The sequence below is a fragment of the Oncorhynchus keta genome, chromosome 8 (assembly GCF_023373465.1).
Source record: "Oncorhynchus keta strain PuntledgeMale-10-30-2019 chromosome 8, Oket_V2, whole genome shotgun sequence".
Classification (NCBI taxonomy): Eukaryota; Metazoa; Chordata; class Actinopteri; order Salmoniformes; family Salmonidae; genus Oncorhynchus; species Oncorhynchus keta.
In genome coordinates, this window is record NC_068428.1 from 27497543 (window position 1) to 27514850 (window position 17308).

At 42.0% G+C, this 17308-nt stretch overlaps 1 protein-coding gene across 2 annotated transcripts in view; it reads right to left on the reverse strand.

Moving 5' to 3' along the window:
• Positions 1 to 17233, reverse strand: part of LOC118387058 (peptidyl-prolyl cis-trans isomerase FKBP1B-like) — a 35196-nt gene extending 17963 nt beyond the window's left edge. Inside the window, exons 1-2 of one of the 2 annotated variants that reach the window (XM_035775174.2) lie at positions 17139 to 17233; positions 15928 to 15975 (exon numbers count right to left, since the gene is read on the reverse strand). Coding sequence is in view for 1 of the 2 variants with exons in the window: in XM_035775173.2 (XP_035631066.1) it covers positions 15928 to 15975; positions 16770 to 16806 (85 nt within the window). In the remaining variant the exon portion in view is untranslated. Of the gene's footprint in view, positions 1 to 15927; positions 15976 to 16769; positions 17111 to 17138 lie in introns of those variants that run through there. The other variant, XM_035775173.2, reaches the window with a different exon arrangement.
• Between the last annotated feature and the right edge of the window lie 75 nt (positions 17234 to 17308).

The window sequence follows — 17308 nt, forward strand, 5'->3', positions numbered from 1 at the left end:
CTGATGACCAGGTGGCGAATCGCTTCTCTGCATGTCTGGCAGACATATCAGTGTGGATGACGGATCACCACCTCAAGCTGAACCTCGGCAAGACGGAGCTGCTCTTCCTCCCGGGGAAGGACTGCCCGTTCCATGATCTCGCCATCACGGTTGACAACTCCATTGTGTCCTCCTCCCAGAGCGTTAAGAACCTTGGCGTGATCCTGGAAAACACGCTGTCGTTCTCAACTAACATCAAGGCGGTGGCCCGTTCCTGTAGGTTCATGCTCTACAACATCCGCAGAGTACGACCCTGCCTCACACAGGAAGTGGCGCAGGTCCTAATCCAGGCACTTGTCATCTCCCGTCTGGATTACTGCAACTCGCTGTTGGCTGGGCTCCCTGCCTGTGCCATTAAACCCCTACAACTCATCCAGAACGCCGCAGCCCGTCTGGTGTTCAACCTTCCCAAGTTCTCTCACGTCACCCCGCTCCTCCGCTCTCTCCACTGGCTTCCAGTTGAAGCTCGCATCCGCTACAAGACCATGGTGCTTGCCTACGGAGCTGTGAGGGGAACGGCACCTCAGTACCTCCAGGCTCTGATCAGGCCCTACACCCAAACAAGGGCACTGCGTTCATCCACCTCTGGCCTGCTCGCCTCCCTACCACTGAGGAAGTACAGTTCCCGCTCAGCCCAGTCAAAACTGTTCGCTGCTCTGGCCCCCAATGGTGGAACAAACTCCCTCACGACGCCAGGACAGCGGAGTCAATCACCACCTTCCGGAGACACCTGAAACCCCACCTCTTTAAGGAATACCTAGGATAGGATAAAGTAATCCTTCTCACCCCCCTTAAAAGATTTAGATGCACTATTGTAAAGTGGCTGTTCCACTGGATGTCATAAGGTGAATGCACCAATTTGTAAGTCGCTCTGGATAAGAGCGTCTGCTAAATGACTTAAATGTAATGTAAATGTAATGTCATCTACAAGACCCTGCTAGGTAAAGTCCCCCCTTATCTCAGCTCGCTGGTCACCATAGCATCTCCCACCTGTAGCACACGCTCCAGCAGGTATATCTCTCTAATCACCCCCAAAACCAATTCTTTCTTTGGCCGCCTCACCTTCCAGTTCTCTGCTGCGAATGACTGGAACGAACTTCAAAAATCTCTGAAACTGGAAACACTTATCTCCCTCACTAGCTTTAAGCACCAACTGTCAGAGCAGCTCACAGATTACTGCACCTGTACATAGCCCACCTATAATTTAGCCCAATCAACTACCTCTTTCCCAACCGTATTTTATGTATTTATTTATTTTGCTCCTTTGCACCCCATTATTTTTATTTCTACTTTGCACATTCTTCCATTGCAAAACTACCATTCCAGTGTTTTACTTGCTATATTGGATTTACTCTGCCACCATGGCCTTTTTTGCCTTTACCTCCCTTCTCACCTCATTTGCTCACATTGTATATAGACTTGTTTATACTGTATTATTGACTGTATGTTTGTTTTACTCCATGTGTAACTCTGTGTCGTTGTATCTGTCGAACTGCTTTGCTTTATCTTGGCCAGGTCGCAATTGTAAATGAGAACTTGTTCTCAACTTGCCTACCTGGTTAAATAAAGGTGAAATAAAATAAAAATCAAAGTTATATTTGACTATCTCACAAATTGAAAGTGATCTCTTTGAAGAGACTTTTAGTCAGTGATTGAGTCTGTCTCCATGGTAACCAGATACTCTTTCTGCCATACATTCCTTCAAACTACCATAAAACCCCTTAAGTATGCCCATACCTAAGGAAATATTTGAGTGGCTCTATGCAACACCCTTAAACTGCCTTGGGTAAGGGAAAATTATTCCTTAAGGGAAACCCTTAAAATTATTAAGGGTAAACCATTAAGGGAAACACTTAGGATGTTTTATGCAACCAGACCCTGTACTTTACCATTTATATTTTTGACTATTTTTACTCCACTACATTCCTAAAGAGAACATGTACTTTTTACTCCCATACAATTTCCCTGTCACCCAAAAGTATTTGTTACAATTAAAATGCTTAGCAGGACAAGAAAATTGTCCAATTCACGCACTTATCAAGATAATACATGGTCATCCCTACTGCCTCTGGTCTGGTGGACTCACTAAACACAAATGCTTTGTTTGTAAATGTCTGAGTGTGCCCCTCGCTATCCGTAAAAAAGAAAAACATAAATTGTGCTATGTGGTTTGCTTAATATAAAGGAATTTGTAAGAATTTATATAATTAACTTTTACTTTTGATACTTAGGTATATTTATATTTAAAACTAGACACTGACTTTTACTCAAGTAATATTTTACTGCATGACTTTCCCTTTTACTTCAGTCATTTTCTCTTGAGGTATCGTTACTTTTACTCAAGTATGGCAATTGGGTACTTTTTCCACCATTGCCCACGGTATCAACACCCTCACCTGCACAAAAAAAACATGACAGCATCTCAATCTGAGGAACTTGTCACATCTCGTAAGATATGCGTAAGCATCGTTTCCAAGTTGTATTATAATAACCGATTACTTATTTATACCACCACAGTAGACAGACATAACATCAGCGTAAATAGTTGGCAATAAAACTAGCCTAGCATGCTAACCCCGGTCAGGCAGGGGACGTTTCACCCAGAGTGGGACGGTTCACCCAGAGTCACCCAGAGTCTTGTACAGTACTGGCTGCTTCTCCTCTTTCATTCCCCCCTAAACTTAGTAGGACCGCAGGCTTCCAGGAATCCCTGTCGCCCAGATATCAGTCTGCCTGCAGGGCCACTGGGCGATAGTCCAAGCCTGGAGTCAACATAAAGTTAACATAATGTTAACTTTCACTGCTATGCGGATGACACACCGCTGTACATTTCAATGAAACATGGTGAAGCCCCAAAATTGCCCTCGCTAGAAGCATGTGTTTCAGACATAAGGAAGTGGATGGCTGCAAACTTTCTACTTTTAAACTCGGACAAAACAGAGATGCTTGTTCTAGGTCCCAAGAAACAAAGAGATATTCTGTTGAATCTGACAATCAATCTTAATGGTTGTACAGTCGTCTCAAATACAACTGTGAAGGACCTCGGCGTTACTCTGGACCCTGATCTCTCTTTTGAAGAACATATCAAGACGGTTTCAAGGACAGCTTTTTTCCATCTACATAAAATTGCAAAAATCAGAAACTTTTTGCCCAAAAATGATGCAGAAAAATTAATCCATGCTTTTGTCACTTCTAGGTTAGACTACTGCAATGCTCTACTTTCCGGCTACCCGGATAAAGCACTATATAAACTTCAGTTAGTGCTAAATACGGCTGCTAAAATCCTGACTGGAACCTAAAAATTTGATCATATTACTCCAGTGATAGCCTCCCTACACTGGCTTCATGTCAAGGCAAGGGCTGATTTCAAGGTTTTACTGCTAACCTACAAAGCATTACATGGGCTTGCTCCTACCTATCTCTCTGATTTGGTCCTGCCGTACATACCTACACGTACGCTACGGTCACAAGACGCAGGCCTCCTAATTGTCCCTAGAATTTCTAAGCAAACAGCTGGAGGCAGGGCTTTCTCCTATAGAGCACATGGTCTGCCTACCCATGTGAGAGACGCAGACTCAGTCTCAACCTTTAAGTCTTTACTGGAGACTCATCTCTTCAGTGGGTCATATGATTGAGTGTAGTCTGGCCCAGAAGTGTGAAGGTGAACGGAAAGGCTCTGGAGCAACGAACCGCCCTTGCTGTCTCTGCCTGGCCGGTTCCCCTCTTTCCACTGGGATTCTCTGCCTCTAACCCTATTACAGGAGCTGAGTCACTGGCTTACTAGAGCTCTTTCATACCGTCCCTAGGTGGGGTGCGTCACTTGAGTGGGTTGAGTTACTGATGTGATCTTCCTGTCTGGGTTGGCGCCCCACCTTGGGTTGTGCCGTGGCGGAGATCTTTGTGGGCTATACTCGGCCTTGTCTTAGGATGGTAAGTTGGTGGTTGAAGATATCCCTCTAGTGGTGTGGGGGCTGTGCTTTGGCAAAGTGGGTGGGGGTATATCCTTCCTGTTTGGCCCTGTCCGGGGGTGTCATCGGGTGGGGCCACAGTGTCTCCTGACTCCTCCTGTCTCAGCCTCCAGTATTTCTGCTGCAGTAGTTTATGTGTTTGGGGGGGGTAGGGTCAATTTGTTATATCTGGAGTACTTCTCCTGTCCTATCCGGTGTCCTGTGTGAATTTAAGTATGCTCTCTCTAATTCTCTTTCTTTCTTTCGCTCTCTCGGAGGACCTGAGCCCTAGGACCATGCCTCAGGACTACCTGACATGATGACTCCTTGCTGTCCCCAGTCCACCTGGCCGTGCTGCTGCTCCAGTTTCAACTGTTCTGCCTGTGATTATTATTATTTGACCATGCTGGTCATTTATGAACATTTGAACATCTTGGCCATGTTCTGTTATAATCTCCACCTGGCACAGCCAGAAGAGGACTGGCCACCCCACATAGCCTGGTTCCTCTCTAAGTTTCTTCCTAGGTTTTGGCCTTTCTAGGGAGTTTTTCCTAGCCACCGTGATTCTACACCTACATTGCTTGTTGTTTGGGGTTTTAGGCTGGGTTTCTGTACATCCCTTTGAGATATCAGCTGATGTACGAAAGGCTATATAAATACATTTGATTTGATTTGGAGTCGACGGGTCCGAAGACCATCTGTTAATACTGTATCTCCCCTGGCTAGACTGGAGTTATAGGCACAGTAAAGTGTTCCAGAAGACGGAAACATTATGACCCATATTTCAAATAAAAACCACAGTGAAACCGAGCTAGGATGTTTATTTCGAATACAATATGGGTAATATTTATTTTTATTTTCTCCCAAGCAGGAATTATATGGCCAGTTACATAGTAAAGTGATCCTCAGTATGACATGATTAAGACCCATTTGTTGAATGGGTAAACAGTTGGATGTGTTCAAAAACAACTTAGTCTATGTCTATCAGGCACTACAGTGCATTCGGAAACTATTCAGACCCCTTGAGTTTTTGCCACATTTTGTTATTATGTTACAGCATTAATCTAAATCAGATGAAATCGTTTTCTCCCCTCATCAATCTACACAATACCCCATAATGACAAAGCAAAAACATGTTTTTAAAAATGTTTGCAAATTTAGTAAAAAATAAAAACAAGAAATATCACATTTGCATTAGTATTCAGACCCTTTAATCAGTACCTTTGACGGCGATTACAGCCTCGAGTCTTCTTGGGTATGACGCTACAAGCTTGGCACACCTGTATTTGGGGAGGTTCTCCCATTCTTCTCTGCAGATCCTCTCAAGCTCTGTCAGGTTGGATGGGGAGCGTCGCTGCACAGCTATTTCCAGAGATGTTTGATCAGGTTCAAGTCCGGTCTCTGGCTGGGCCACTCAAGGATATTCAGAGACTTGTCCCGAAGCCACTCCTGCATTGTATTGACTGTGTGTTTAGGGTCGTTGTCCAGTTTAAAAGTGAACCTTCGCCCCAGTTTGAGGTCCTGAGCGCTCTGGAGCAGGTTTTCAACAAGGATCTCTGTACTTTGCTCCATTTATCTTTCCCTTGATCCTGACTATACTCTCAGTCCCTGCCACTGAAAAACATCCCCACAACATGATGCTGCCACCACCATGCTTCACCGTAGGGATGGTGCCAGGTTTTCTGCAGACGTGACGCTTGGTATTCAGTCCAAAGAGTTCAATCTTGGTTTCATCAGACCAGAGAATCTTGTTTCTCATGGTCTGAGAGTCTTTAGGTGCCTTTTTTGCAAACTCCAAGCAGGCTGTCATGTGCCTTTTACCGAGGAGTGGCTTCCGTCTGGCCACTCTACCATAAAAGGCGTGATTGGTGGAGTGCTGCAGAAAAGGTTGTCCTTCCGGAAGGTTCTCCCATCTCCACAGAGGAACTCTGGAGTTCTGTCAGAGTGACCATCGGGTTCTTGGTCACCTCCATGACTAAAGCCCTTCTCCCCGATTGCTCAGTTTTAGCGGGCGGCCAGCTCTAGGAAGAGTCTTGCTGGTTCCAAACTTCTTCCATTTAAGAATGATGGAGGCCACTGTGTTGTTGGGGGACCTTCAAGGCTGCAGACATTTTTGGCACCCTTCCCCAGATCTGTGCCTCAACACAATCCTCGGGGCTCTACGGACAATTCCTTTGACCTCATGGCTTGGTTTTTGCTCTGACATGCATTGTCAAATGTGGGACCTTATATAGACAGGTGGGTTCCTTTCCAAATCATGTTCAATCAATTGAATTTACCACAGGTGGATTACGATCAAGTTGTAGAAACATCAAGGATGATCAATGGAAACAGGATGCATCTGAGCTCAATTTCGAGTCTCATAGCAAAAGGTCTGAATACTCATGTAAATAAGGTGTTTTTTATTTGTAATATATTTGCAAACATTTCTAAAAAACTTTTTTCCCCCCGCTTTTTTCACTGTAGAATGATGAGGATTTTTATTTATTTAATCCATTTCAGAAAGCTGTAACGTAACAACATTTGGAAAGTCAGGGGTCTGAATACTTTCCCAATGCACTGTATATTTCAGCACCATGGAGATTAAAGCCCATTCTAACTGAAAAAGTCTACATGCTATTCCAAGTCTGTTTGAGTTGGGGCCATTCCAACGTAGCTTTGAGAAAATAAAGCTGGTCCATTTCTCTTCCTGCAACAGAGACCCAGACCCTTAACTACTGTATCAGTTTGTGAGTAACTGAATACAAAATGTAGTGAGGCCACCCTATCTTGGTTGAGTCAGAGTGGAGTTGAATGAAAATAAAAACAGGATCCTTCCTTTCCTGTTCCTGCAGAACAGTCCTAGACACTCTTAGATAGCAGGCAGGCAATGGGTAAATAGACAGTGTAAAAAGCATGACAAACTGGCCCTTAATCCCATGTTCTCTGCTTGGGTTGGGTGTGAAAATACCAAGGGAAGACCCATGTGTGTCCAAAATGGCACCCTATATGCCCATATAGTGCACTATACTTTTGGCCTTTAGGGCTCTGGCTAAATGTAGTGCACTATATAGAGTATAGGGTGCCATTTCAGATTTTGCCCCCAGACCCTCCTGAGTAGTATGAGATGTCTTTCTGGACAGGCTGTCCAGGCCAGCTAGGCTATTTATACTCCGTTTACTGTATCTGTGTCTACACGTGACACACACACATACGCCAGCACACACACATGGCCCCTCGTCCACCAGGGCCCAGAGATGTAAGGAGATATCAAACATACGTGATCTGTCTGCAGCACGCTCTTATAGACATGTTGAGAAATATCTGTTCTTGCTTCGTCGTTCATATATCAGTAGAATCTTTGGCACTGGAATTGGTGTTTCACCTAATGAGACAGCTCTCAGATGTAGCCCTGCATCTTTAATGTTGTGGTATAAGCAACATGTTTCAGTCCTGCTGCTATACATTAGTGCAACAGATGTAGGATCTTAATGTAATCATCATGTTGCTGGAAAATGTTCCTACAGTTCAGTAAATGTAAAACATGTAGTGTATTTGAGGTTTGTATCAACACCTACTAAAATGTCCATTAATTATAATCCACATAATAATTCATATTTCCTGCTGCTGCAGGATTATTTTCCTACTGTAGAAAACTGGTTCAAATTAAGATCCTATATCTGTAATTAGCGCAATCTCTGCTGCTCTTATCCTACTCCATAGCACTTTGGTCTCAATAGGCCTAATCTCTGCAGTTGCTCTTAGTAAGTGGTTTTAGCTACTTTGATTAAATTAGCTACACTACGGTACTGTAGGGGGGTTTAGTAGAACCTAAACAGAATATTATTTGGTCAGATGATTGTTTACGTAGTCTGTCCATAAGAGATTACGTAGACTGGTCATGAGAGATTACGTAGTCTGGCCATGATTGTTTACGTGGTCTGGCCATGAGAGATTACAGTCTGTCCATAAAATACTACGTAGTCTGACCATAAGAGACTACGTAGTCTGACCAAAAAATATTATTAGTCTTGCCATGAGAGATTACAGTCTGTCCATAAGAGATTATGTAGTCTGGCCATGAGAGATTACGTAGTCTGGCCATGATTGTTTACGTGGTCTGGCCATGAGAGATTACAGTCTGTCCATAAGAGATTACGTAGTCTGACCATAAGAGACTACGTAGTCTGACCAAAAAATATTACGTAGTCTGGCCATGAGAGATTACAGTCTGTCCATAAGAGATTACGTAGTCTATCCATAAGAGATTATGTAGTCTGGCCATGAGAGATCCGTATAGTATTCAAAATAATTATACACAAAACTTTTAAAAAGTGTGAGGAATAAGTGAAGGTGTTGAGAGGAAGGATGGATCTCTCACAGAAGGATCTGTGAGCTACATTTAACCATACTGCATGCACTATGGTTCCCACACTGATCACTATGCTGTTCCATCTCCCAGTCTGAAACACAATTCCAACTCCTGCTAGAGACTACTCCCCTTCATCTTTCCATCTTTCATTAAGGCCAGAGGCCTATATATGTATTGATGTGTGTGTGTGTGAGGGTTGCTTCAAATCGAAATCAAAAAATCAATGTGGCTCCTGATGGATATACTGTAACATGGCCTGCTGCCCACTACTGCAATACTGCCTGCCAGACCTGTCACCCTGCCTGGTCCTACTACCACACACATCCACAACAGTACAGTTCTTCGTCTGTCCCCATAGGAGAACCCTTTTTGGTTCCATGTAGAACCCTCTGTGGACATTTTTCTTCATAGAACTCGAAGAGTTCTACCTGGAACCTAAAAGGGTTCTTCAAAAGGTTTTCCAATGGAGACAGCTGAAGAACCCTTATAGGTTCTAGATAACACAGTTTTTAGTGTTGGCCTACTGCATAGCTAGGAAAAACTTTAAGCTGAGAGTTTCAAATCTTTCAAATAACTGCTGTTTGGGGATTGACCATCCAAGTGCCTACATCATCACGTTTCACTGGAGAGGAGATTCAAGACAACCGGAACAGCCCCATATAGAGGTGACATGATGCCTGTGGAACCCACAAAACCCCAGTGCTTACGCAGCTCGTAACTCTGTCACCAGAGAGAGTGACACCCACAATTCTCTCTGCAGTCATTCTCAGAACCTATAGGGTCAAACGCCATCAGAGGAAAGTGGAGAGGACCCATAGGCAAGAGATTTCATGTAAGAGAGGAACGAGTGAGTCAGAGATGGGCATCAGGGAGCGGTCTGACACTGCCCCATAATGACATCTAGGCTAATTCAGGATACAATACTATCTTAAGCAGAACCCATTGCTCCGCGAGGTCACCACATGCCTGTGTGTGTAGCATAAGGAAGTGGTGAAAGTGAAGTTAAAAATAAGACCAGAGATACTGCTGGGACTGGGAGACACAGTACTGTGTGCATGGATGTTTTAAGGTTGTGTTAGTATACCAGTAGATGTTTATATTGATCATGAGAATCCATCTGTTTGTGTTTCTTTGTCTTTGTATTCTGTTCCTTTGTATCTGTTGTCTGAAGTTATTGGGAATGAGAGTCCATTTGTTGTTATTGTTTGTGTTGTGTTTTATTTCTTTATGGCTGTTGTTATGGTAGACAAAATACAACGACAGTAAACAGACACAGCATGAATAGCATCGGGATTTCAATTACCAAAACCATTTACATGTGACGTGACGTGATCACCTTTGGGCCAGCCATCAAATTCTGTGAGTTAGAACTTCACTTTGCAGTGTGGCACGTGATGGATTTTAGTATACTCAGCTCAAATCAATAATGCACTAATTCAGTGAAGGTTTTTATCTCTTTGGCCTAATGAAGCACATGTTAACTAATCTCCTTCCAGAGTGGGTTTGACACAAAAGGTTCATTCTTCAACATGGTTGGCATTAACAGCTGAGCTGAAAAGAGGGGGGTCAGAAAGAATGCAGATTTAGCATTCGTGTTACGGTAATAGGGTCAACTTCCCTACACACATCAACACAGCAGCACAGCAGGCCTTAATATAGAGTACTGCAGGAGACTAGGCCTGAGCACAGCCATATCTATATCTTTTTCTCCCTCTCTCTCTCGGTCTGTCTATCTCCCTCTCAATGATCTGCAAAAAAACTCAACTCAGAGAAGGAACAGGGTCAGTAACCTATGTCTTTATAACTACCAGTAGCCTACCACTCTCGCTTTCTGGACTACAATATACCAAACAGCAATCAATCACTCGACATAAAGACAAAGTGTTGAGCTTTAAAAGTATAACCACCAATGTTCCCGGGACTGCTGTGCAGAAGAAATATCAGCCCGCGCAGAGAAGCACGAGATTGAACTTCTCTCAACTTCCCTGTTTTCCCATTTCGTTAACACTATCAACGTTTCCCTTTACTGTGGGAATTCCCAATGTTAGCCGCTTTCAACACAACATACCGAAACAAAACTAACTATGCAAGACTTATTAGTGTACAAAACTAACTAACTGTTTTGAGATCAAAGTGAGAGCTGCATGTAGCCACCTATGCACATGTGTTCATATTCTTTGCTAGTTAGTGAGTTAATAGCCCAGTTATAGCTCATGTCTAGTCAGCAATGTGAGAGTGGTTGCTTCCTACAAGAGCACAAAATGTGTACATTTCTAGCCATCTTTGAAATGCTAAGAAAAGCTTGAATAAGCTAAGATAACTTTATAAGTTGTTTCTTGCATCAAACAACACATTTTAAGTCACATCCTTGTCTGACTAGGTTAATGCCAAGCCCTGCATATTTTTTCCACAAGTCTCACGGAATTTAGGCCTACATTGAACACCACACATGTGCTGCTACTGTAGGTTGAATGATAGAACAGCTATTTCCATGTTAAAATGTTATGGGATGAATTTTCTCCATTGTTTTTGATGGTAGTCCACTCTGGTAGACCTACATTATGATCAAATAGCCACAGTAGACTACTTGGCCATAACTGTAACTTAAAGCAGGTACAGCCTCGGTGTTCACAGTAAATGCGCACAAAAGTTGCACAGAATCTTCACAACGTTCAAGTTTGCGCTCAGCAGACTTGACATTTGCTCAGTGCCGAAAATGTTTTGAAAGAACATTGATCACCACCAAACATTAAAGGTGTATTAAACTTCACTTGTAGTAGAGTTTCAGCCATGTCTTCAAAGAAGACGTAAACTGGCGCACATACACCCACACTAAGGTGACCAGCAATGGATTACGACTTCACAGTTCTTAATCTTAGTTTATCAAGTCATTTTTGAATCACCCAGGTTTGGTAGCCAATGCTGTTGGATGGACTATCTGGCCATCAGAATGGTTGTTCATGCAGTGTTTACAATGTATCACTGTTCAAATGTTCTCATAAAACATCTACGGCAATAAATGGGATAGACAATTTTCACATGCAAATCTGATTGGACACAGTGTTTTGATTATTGAAATATCAGCCTCAATATAACTTCAAAGTTGCTTTCTTTCTGCAGGTTAATTGGGGGCATTTCCGGGGACAACTCTAGCCAGGGACAGGTCACCAAATTCGGAGACTGTCCCCGAAATCGGGGACGTCTGGTTACCTCAACACACATGGCATTAGGGCTGTCCCCGACAAAAAAAAATGTTGAGTTGCCCGACAGTCATCTGTTCTTTCGAGCAATCGAATGGTCGAAATGTTAAAACATGTTTTTTTCCATATAGACACATCTTATGTGTTTTAATCAAATCAACTATATGCACTGAACTTGTCTGATGCTTTAAGCGCTCTGTTTGATGAAATCATTAAGACACACAAATGACTAGAGGGAGTCCGACCGCAATTGATTTGGTTGTGCTGGGCCGGGCTCAGACTTGCTGCTCTGTGTAAAAAAGAAAATGACAGCGAATGACTGTTTAACTAGCACCTGTTGTCTCTCTCTCATCCCTGCTGTAGCGACTACCACAGAACATCAACAGTGTTTATCGTGCTGTCCGTGTTGCTGAAGCTGCAACATAATTACAGCCATTTCTGATAAAGGTTTTGTTACCAAAATCCCTAATTTGTTAAGGAAAAACATTCCCTATTCCCTCAACATTTACTCTCTTTACGTGACACATGCATCACATGCACGTGACCAATAGGACTTATGGCATATCATAACCATAAATTGGTTATAATAAACTCTGAACACTGTAACACGTGACAGCAAAATGGATGCAGAGGATGTGACAAATAAACTCGAAGCGGGAGAATGTTCACTGCTTGCTCAGGAGGTAAAGGGGAAGTCAGATGTTTGGAATACATTTGACTAGTTGTGGAAAATAGTCTAATGGAGATCAAGGGGAAAGAAGTTAAGGAGCAAGAGCTGCGTGTATCTTATGTGTGACAAACAGGTGCTGTTAGATTACAATATCATCTTTCTGACCATTTGGAACAATGTAAACAACACTAAATACATTAGAAGCATACCAGAGAGTCTGTTGTAATGTTTTGTTTTTTTTTAATTGTAAAGCCTTTATCACAGCAAAGACCAAAAACAGTGCCAAAATGGAACGGTTTATTTATTGTTCATGCTAATTATTCAAGGGTCAATTTGTTATTTATTTTAAAACTAAAATGCTTCATTGCATTTCTAATCATGAATGACTCATATGCTATGTGATCACATGAACGAATGAATGATTGATGGATTGATACAGTAGTCTATATATGTATTGAAATAGAGGCCTAAGTAAGTTACGGTATTAAGACTAAACAGGATGAACTTTTAGACATACAGCTTGATGGTATTTATACAAGGCTGCTATAGGCCACGAAGCCTACGAATGTTAATGACATTATTTATTATTAAAATGATGATCATAATAATAATAAGGAGATCATGAAAAAGGAGGGATATTATTATAAATGTTATTTTGCTGACAATTTGGAACAGTGTAAACAACATGAAATAAATTATAAGTAATACCAGAGAAAAAAAGTACAACTTTTTATTATATCATAGCAAAGATTAAAGACACATTTGTGAAATTGTTTTTCTGAAATGTTGTGTTGTGTGACGCTTGGTGCTCAAGGAATCAGGAGGCTATTAAACAAACACACAAACAGGCAACACAAGCAGAATCTGTCTAATTTATGTAGATGTACAGTACCAGTCAAAAGTTTGGACACATCTACTCAATCAAGTTTTTTAAACGTTTTTTTAATTACTATTTTCTACATTACAGAATAAAAGTGAAGACATCAAAACTATGAAATAACACAAATGGAATCATGTAGTAACCGAAAAAGTGTTAAACAAATCAAAATATACTTTAAATTTTAGATTCTTCAAAGTAGCCACCCTTTGCCTTGATGACAGCTTAGCACACTCTTGACATTCTCTCAACCAGCTTCATGAGGTAGTCACCTGGAATGCATTTAAATTAACAAGTGTGCCTTGTTAAAAGTTCATTTGTGGAATTTCTTTCCTTCTTAATGCGTTTGAGCCCATCAGCTGTGTTGTGACAAGGTAGGTGTGGTACACAGAAGATATCCCTACATGGTAAAAGACCAAGTCCATATTATGGCAAGAACGGCTCAAATACGCAAAGAGAAATGACAGACCATCATTAATTTAAGACATGAAGGTCAGTCAATCTGGAAAATGTCAAGAACTTTGAACGTTTCTTCAAGTGCAGTCGCAAAAACCATCAAGCGCTATGATGAAACTGGCTCTCATGAGGACCGCCACAGGAAAGGAAGACCCAGAGTTACCTCTGCTGAAGAGGATAAGTTGTTTAGAGTTAACTGCACCTCAGATTGCAGCACAAATAAACACCTCAGTGTTCAAGTAACAGACATCTCAACATCAACTGTTCAGAGGAGACTGCGTGAATCAGGCCTTCATGGTCAATTTGCTGCAAAGAAATCACTACTAAAGGACACCAATAATAAGAAGAGAATTGCTTGGGCCAAGAAACACGAGCAATGGACAATAGACAGGTGGAAATCTGTCCTTTGGTCTGATGAGTCCAAATTTGAGATTTTTTGTTCCAACAGCCTTGTCTTTGTGCAAAGCAGAGTAGGTGAATGGATGATCTCTGCATGTGTGGTTCCCACCGTGAAGCATGGAGGAGGAGGTGTGATGGTGTGGGGGTGCTCTGTCAGTGATTTATTTAGAATTCAAGTAACACTTAACCAGCATGGCTACCACAGCATTCTGCAGTGTTATGCCATCCCATCTGGTTTGCGCTTAGTGAGACTATAATTTGTTTTTCAACAGGACAATGATGACCCAACACACCTCTAGGCTGTGTAATGGCTATTTGACCATGAAGTAGTGACGGAGTGCTGCATCAGATGACCTGGCTTCCATAATCACCTGACCTCAACCCAATTGAGATGGTTTGGGATGAGTGAACCGCAGAGTGAAGGAAAAGCAGCCAACAAATGCTTCACATATGTGGGAACTCCTTCAAAACTGTTGGAAAAGCATTCCTTGTGAAGCTGGATATAAAATATCAAATATATTTAGATTTGTTTAACACTTTTTGGTTACTACACGATTCCATATGTGTTATTTCATAGTTTTGATGTCTTCAATATTATTCTACAATTTAGAAAATAGTAAAAATGAAGAAAAACCCTTGAATGAGTAGGTATGTCCAAACTTTTGACTGGTACTGTATACGGATAATTTATAAAGCCAGGCACATTTAACAGTTAGGCTAATGATTATAGACCTAATTAAGTTAATTAAGCTGTCAAAGGACCCCAGAAACAAAATTGTAGACCTGCACCAGGCTGGGAAGACTGAATCTGCAATAGGTAAGCAGCTTGGTTTGAAGAAATCAACTGTGGGAGCAATTGTTAGGAAATGGAAGACATACAAGACCACTGATAATCTCCCTCGATCTGGGGCTCCACGCAAGATCTCACCCCGTGGGGTCCAAATGATCACAAGAACGGTGAGCAAAAATCCCAGAACCACACGGGGGGAACTAGTGAATGACCTGCAGAGAGCTGGGACCAAAGTAACAAAGCCTACCATCAGCAAGGGCATTGAAGATGAAACGTGGCTGGGTCTTTCAGCATGACAATGATCCCAAACACACCGCCCGGGCAACGAAGGAGTGGCTTTGTAAGAAGCATTTCAAGGTCCTGGAGTGGCCTAGCCAGTCTCCAGATCTCAACCCCATAGAATATCTTTGGAGGGAGTTGAAAGTCCATGTTGCCCAGCAACAGCCCCAAAACATCACTGCTCTAGAGGAGATCTGCATGGAGGAATGGGCCAAAATACCAGCAACAGCGTGTGAACCTTGTGAAGACTTACAGAAAACGTCTGACCTCTGTCATTGCCAACAAAGGGTATATAACAAAGTATTGAGATAAACTTTTGTTATTGACCAAATACTTATTTTCCACCATAATTTGCAAATAAATTCATAAAAAATCCTACAATGTGATTTTCTGGATTTCTTTTTCTCATTTTGTCTGTCATAGTTGAAGTGTACCTATGATAAAAATTACAGGCCTCTCTCATCTTTTTAAGTGGGAGAACTTGCACAATTGGTGGCTGACTAAATACCTTTTTTGCCCCACTGTACAACTTCAGTAGTACATGCATTCGACTGATGGACTGTGCCATCCCCACGGCCTCCACAATGGATTAGTCGACTCAGACAGGCGCGAATAGGACAGGTGTCTCGTACACCATGATTATTATTATTTATTTTTTTGCTACTGCCTTTTTTTGCTACAGCCTAACGACCAAACAATCGGCCAGTTGACTAAATTTGGTCAGCCCTACACGCCATACACGTTATAAACATGTAATAAACGTGTAATCACCAAGACGGAATATTCACATTTACTTTCTCTTTCCTGTCTGTCTGACCTGGATGTCTGAGAGACGACCCCCAGGCAGCGAATGACCCACCTAGTGAAAAACAAAACAATAATTTCCCAACCAGATGCTCTTTTGTCACACACTCTTTACCTGTGTAATGAACAACACACGTCTGGCCCTTCTTTGGGAAAGTCCTTGCTGTTGAAAAGAAAACAAACAATATTTAGTCAAACGTATTGTGTGTGTGTGTGTGTGTGTGTGTGTGTGTGTGTGTGTGTGTGTGTGTGTGTGTGTGTGTGTGTGTGTGTGTGTGTGTGTGTGTGTGTGTGTGTGTGTGTGACATACACTGTAATAATAGGATGTGCCCTTATCATGCGCTCTTTATGAAATGTTGTTACATCAAATCATTGGAAGTAACAATATCGTATTCCTTTTACTATCAATATACACACTGCGTGATATCGAAATAATACTTCAAGTCAGTGTTAATACAGATGAAAGCAACAATCCCAATAGAAGGAGCTGGCCATAGAAGGCTGGCATTATTGCAGAGAGTTCTAGAACGATATGTGAGAGGGTCATGGATCCAGCCTTTGTCAAATTAACCCTAACTATTTTTCTTTACCTTAACCTACTCCTCATAACCAGCTATGTTAATTATCCTAACCTGCTGCGTAAATTCTTCTAACCTGCTACGAAAAGTAAAATCTGACGTTAATTTGACAAAAGCTGGATCACTCCATGCCGTGACCGTGTGAGACCGAGGAACATGTATGGGTCTTGAAAAATAAATGTAGCCCACGTTGTGGAGTATGTAATAAACATGCAGCTAAATAATTTGCACTGGCTGTACATCCGTTAAACGTTCCCACGGCATCGTGATAATAATAACACATCTCCCACAATTTCGTAATGGCTAGCTAAATATATACGCTAAATAAATAAACAAACGCAGCAGATAACGATCCAAAATCAAACGTAGCAAAACTTACCATCTCCTGGGGATATTATTTCGATTTCCACACCCATTATAATAAAAAGCGGTGGTGGTTGCTAAAGCATAAAATAAAGCAGGTTTGGTGTCTAGTCTATGTCGGTGGTTAAAAGGTGCATGCAAGCTCCAGCAAAGCCGACCACTGATCGAGTACTCAAGTCTGAGAAATGCAGGATTGTGACCGTGTTCGAGAGGATCAACCGTTATGTATCATGGGTAAATTGTGACTGACTGACTGCTCTACAAATAATAATGAGTAGTTATGTATGACGCAAGGTGATTTGTAGATCAGTCGGTAGACAGTCGCTTGCACAGTCGGCTGCAATGTCGAACAAGCCCTGTACTACAAAAATGTGAAAAAACCAACCTCGACACAAATCTCATCCGTTTAGGGAGACCCAAAATGTACATCGCCTAAGCAGGGGACAGAGCTGCGACTGAGCTCTGACCTGGCAATGACCGTGGACAAGAAGGCCCCCAAGTGGTCAACACATTAAATACACCAGACTTCCCATAAACTTCAAAACCCATAATGCT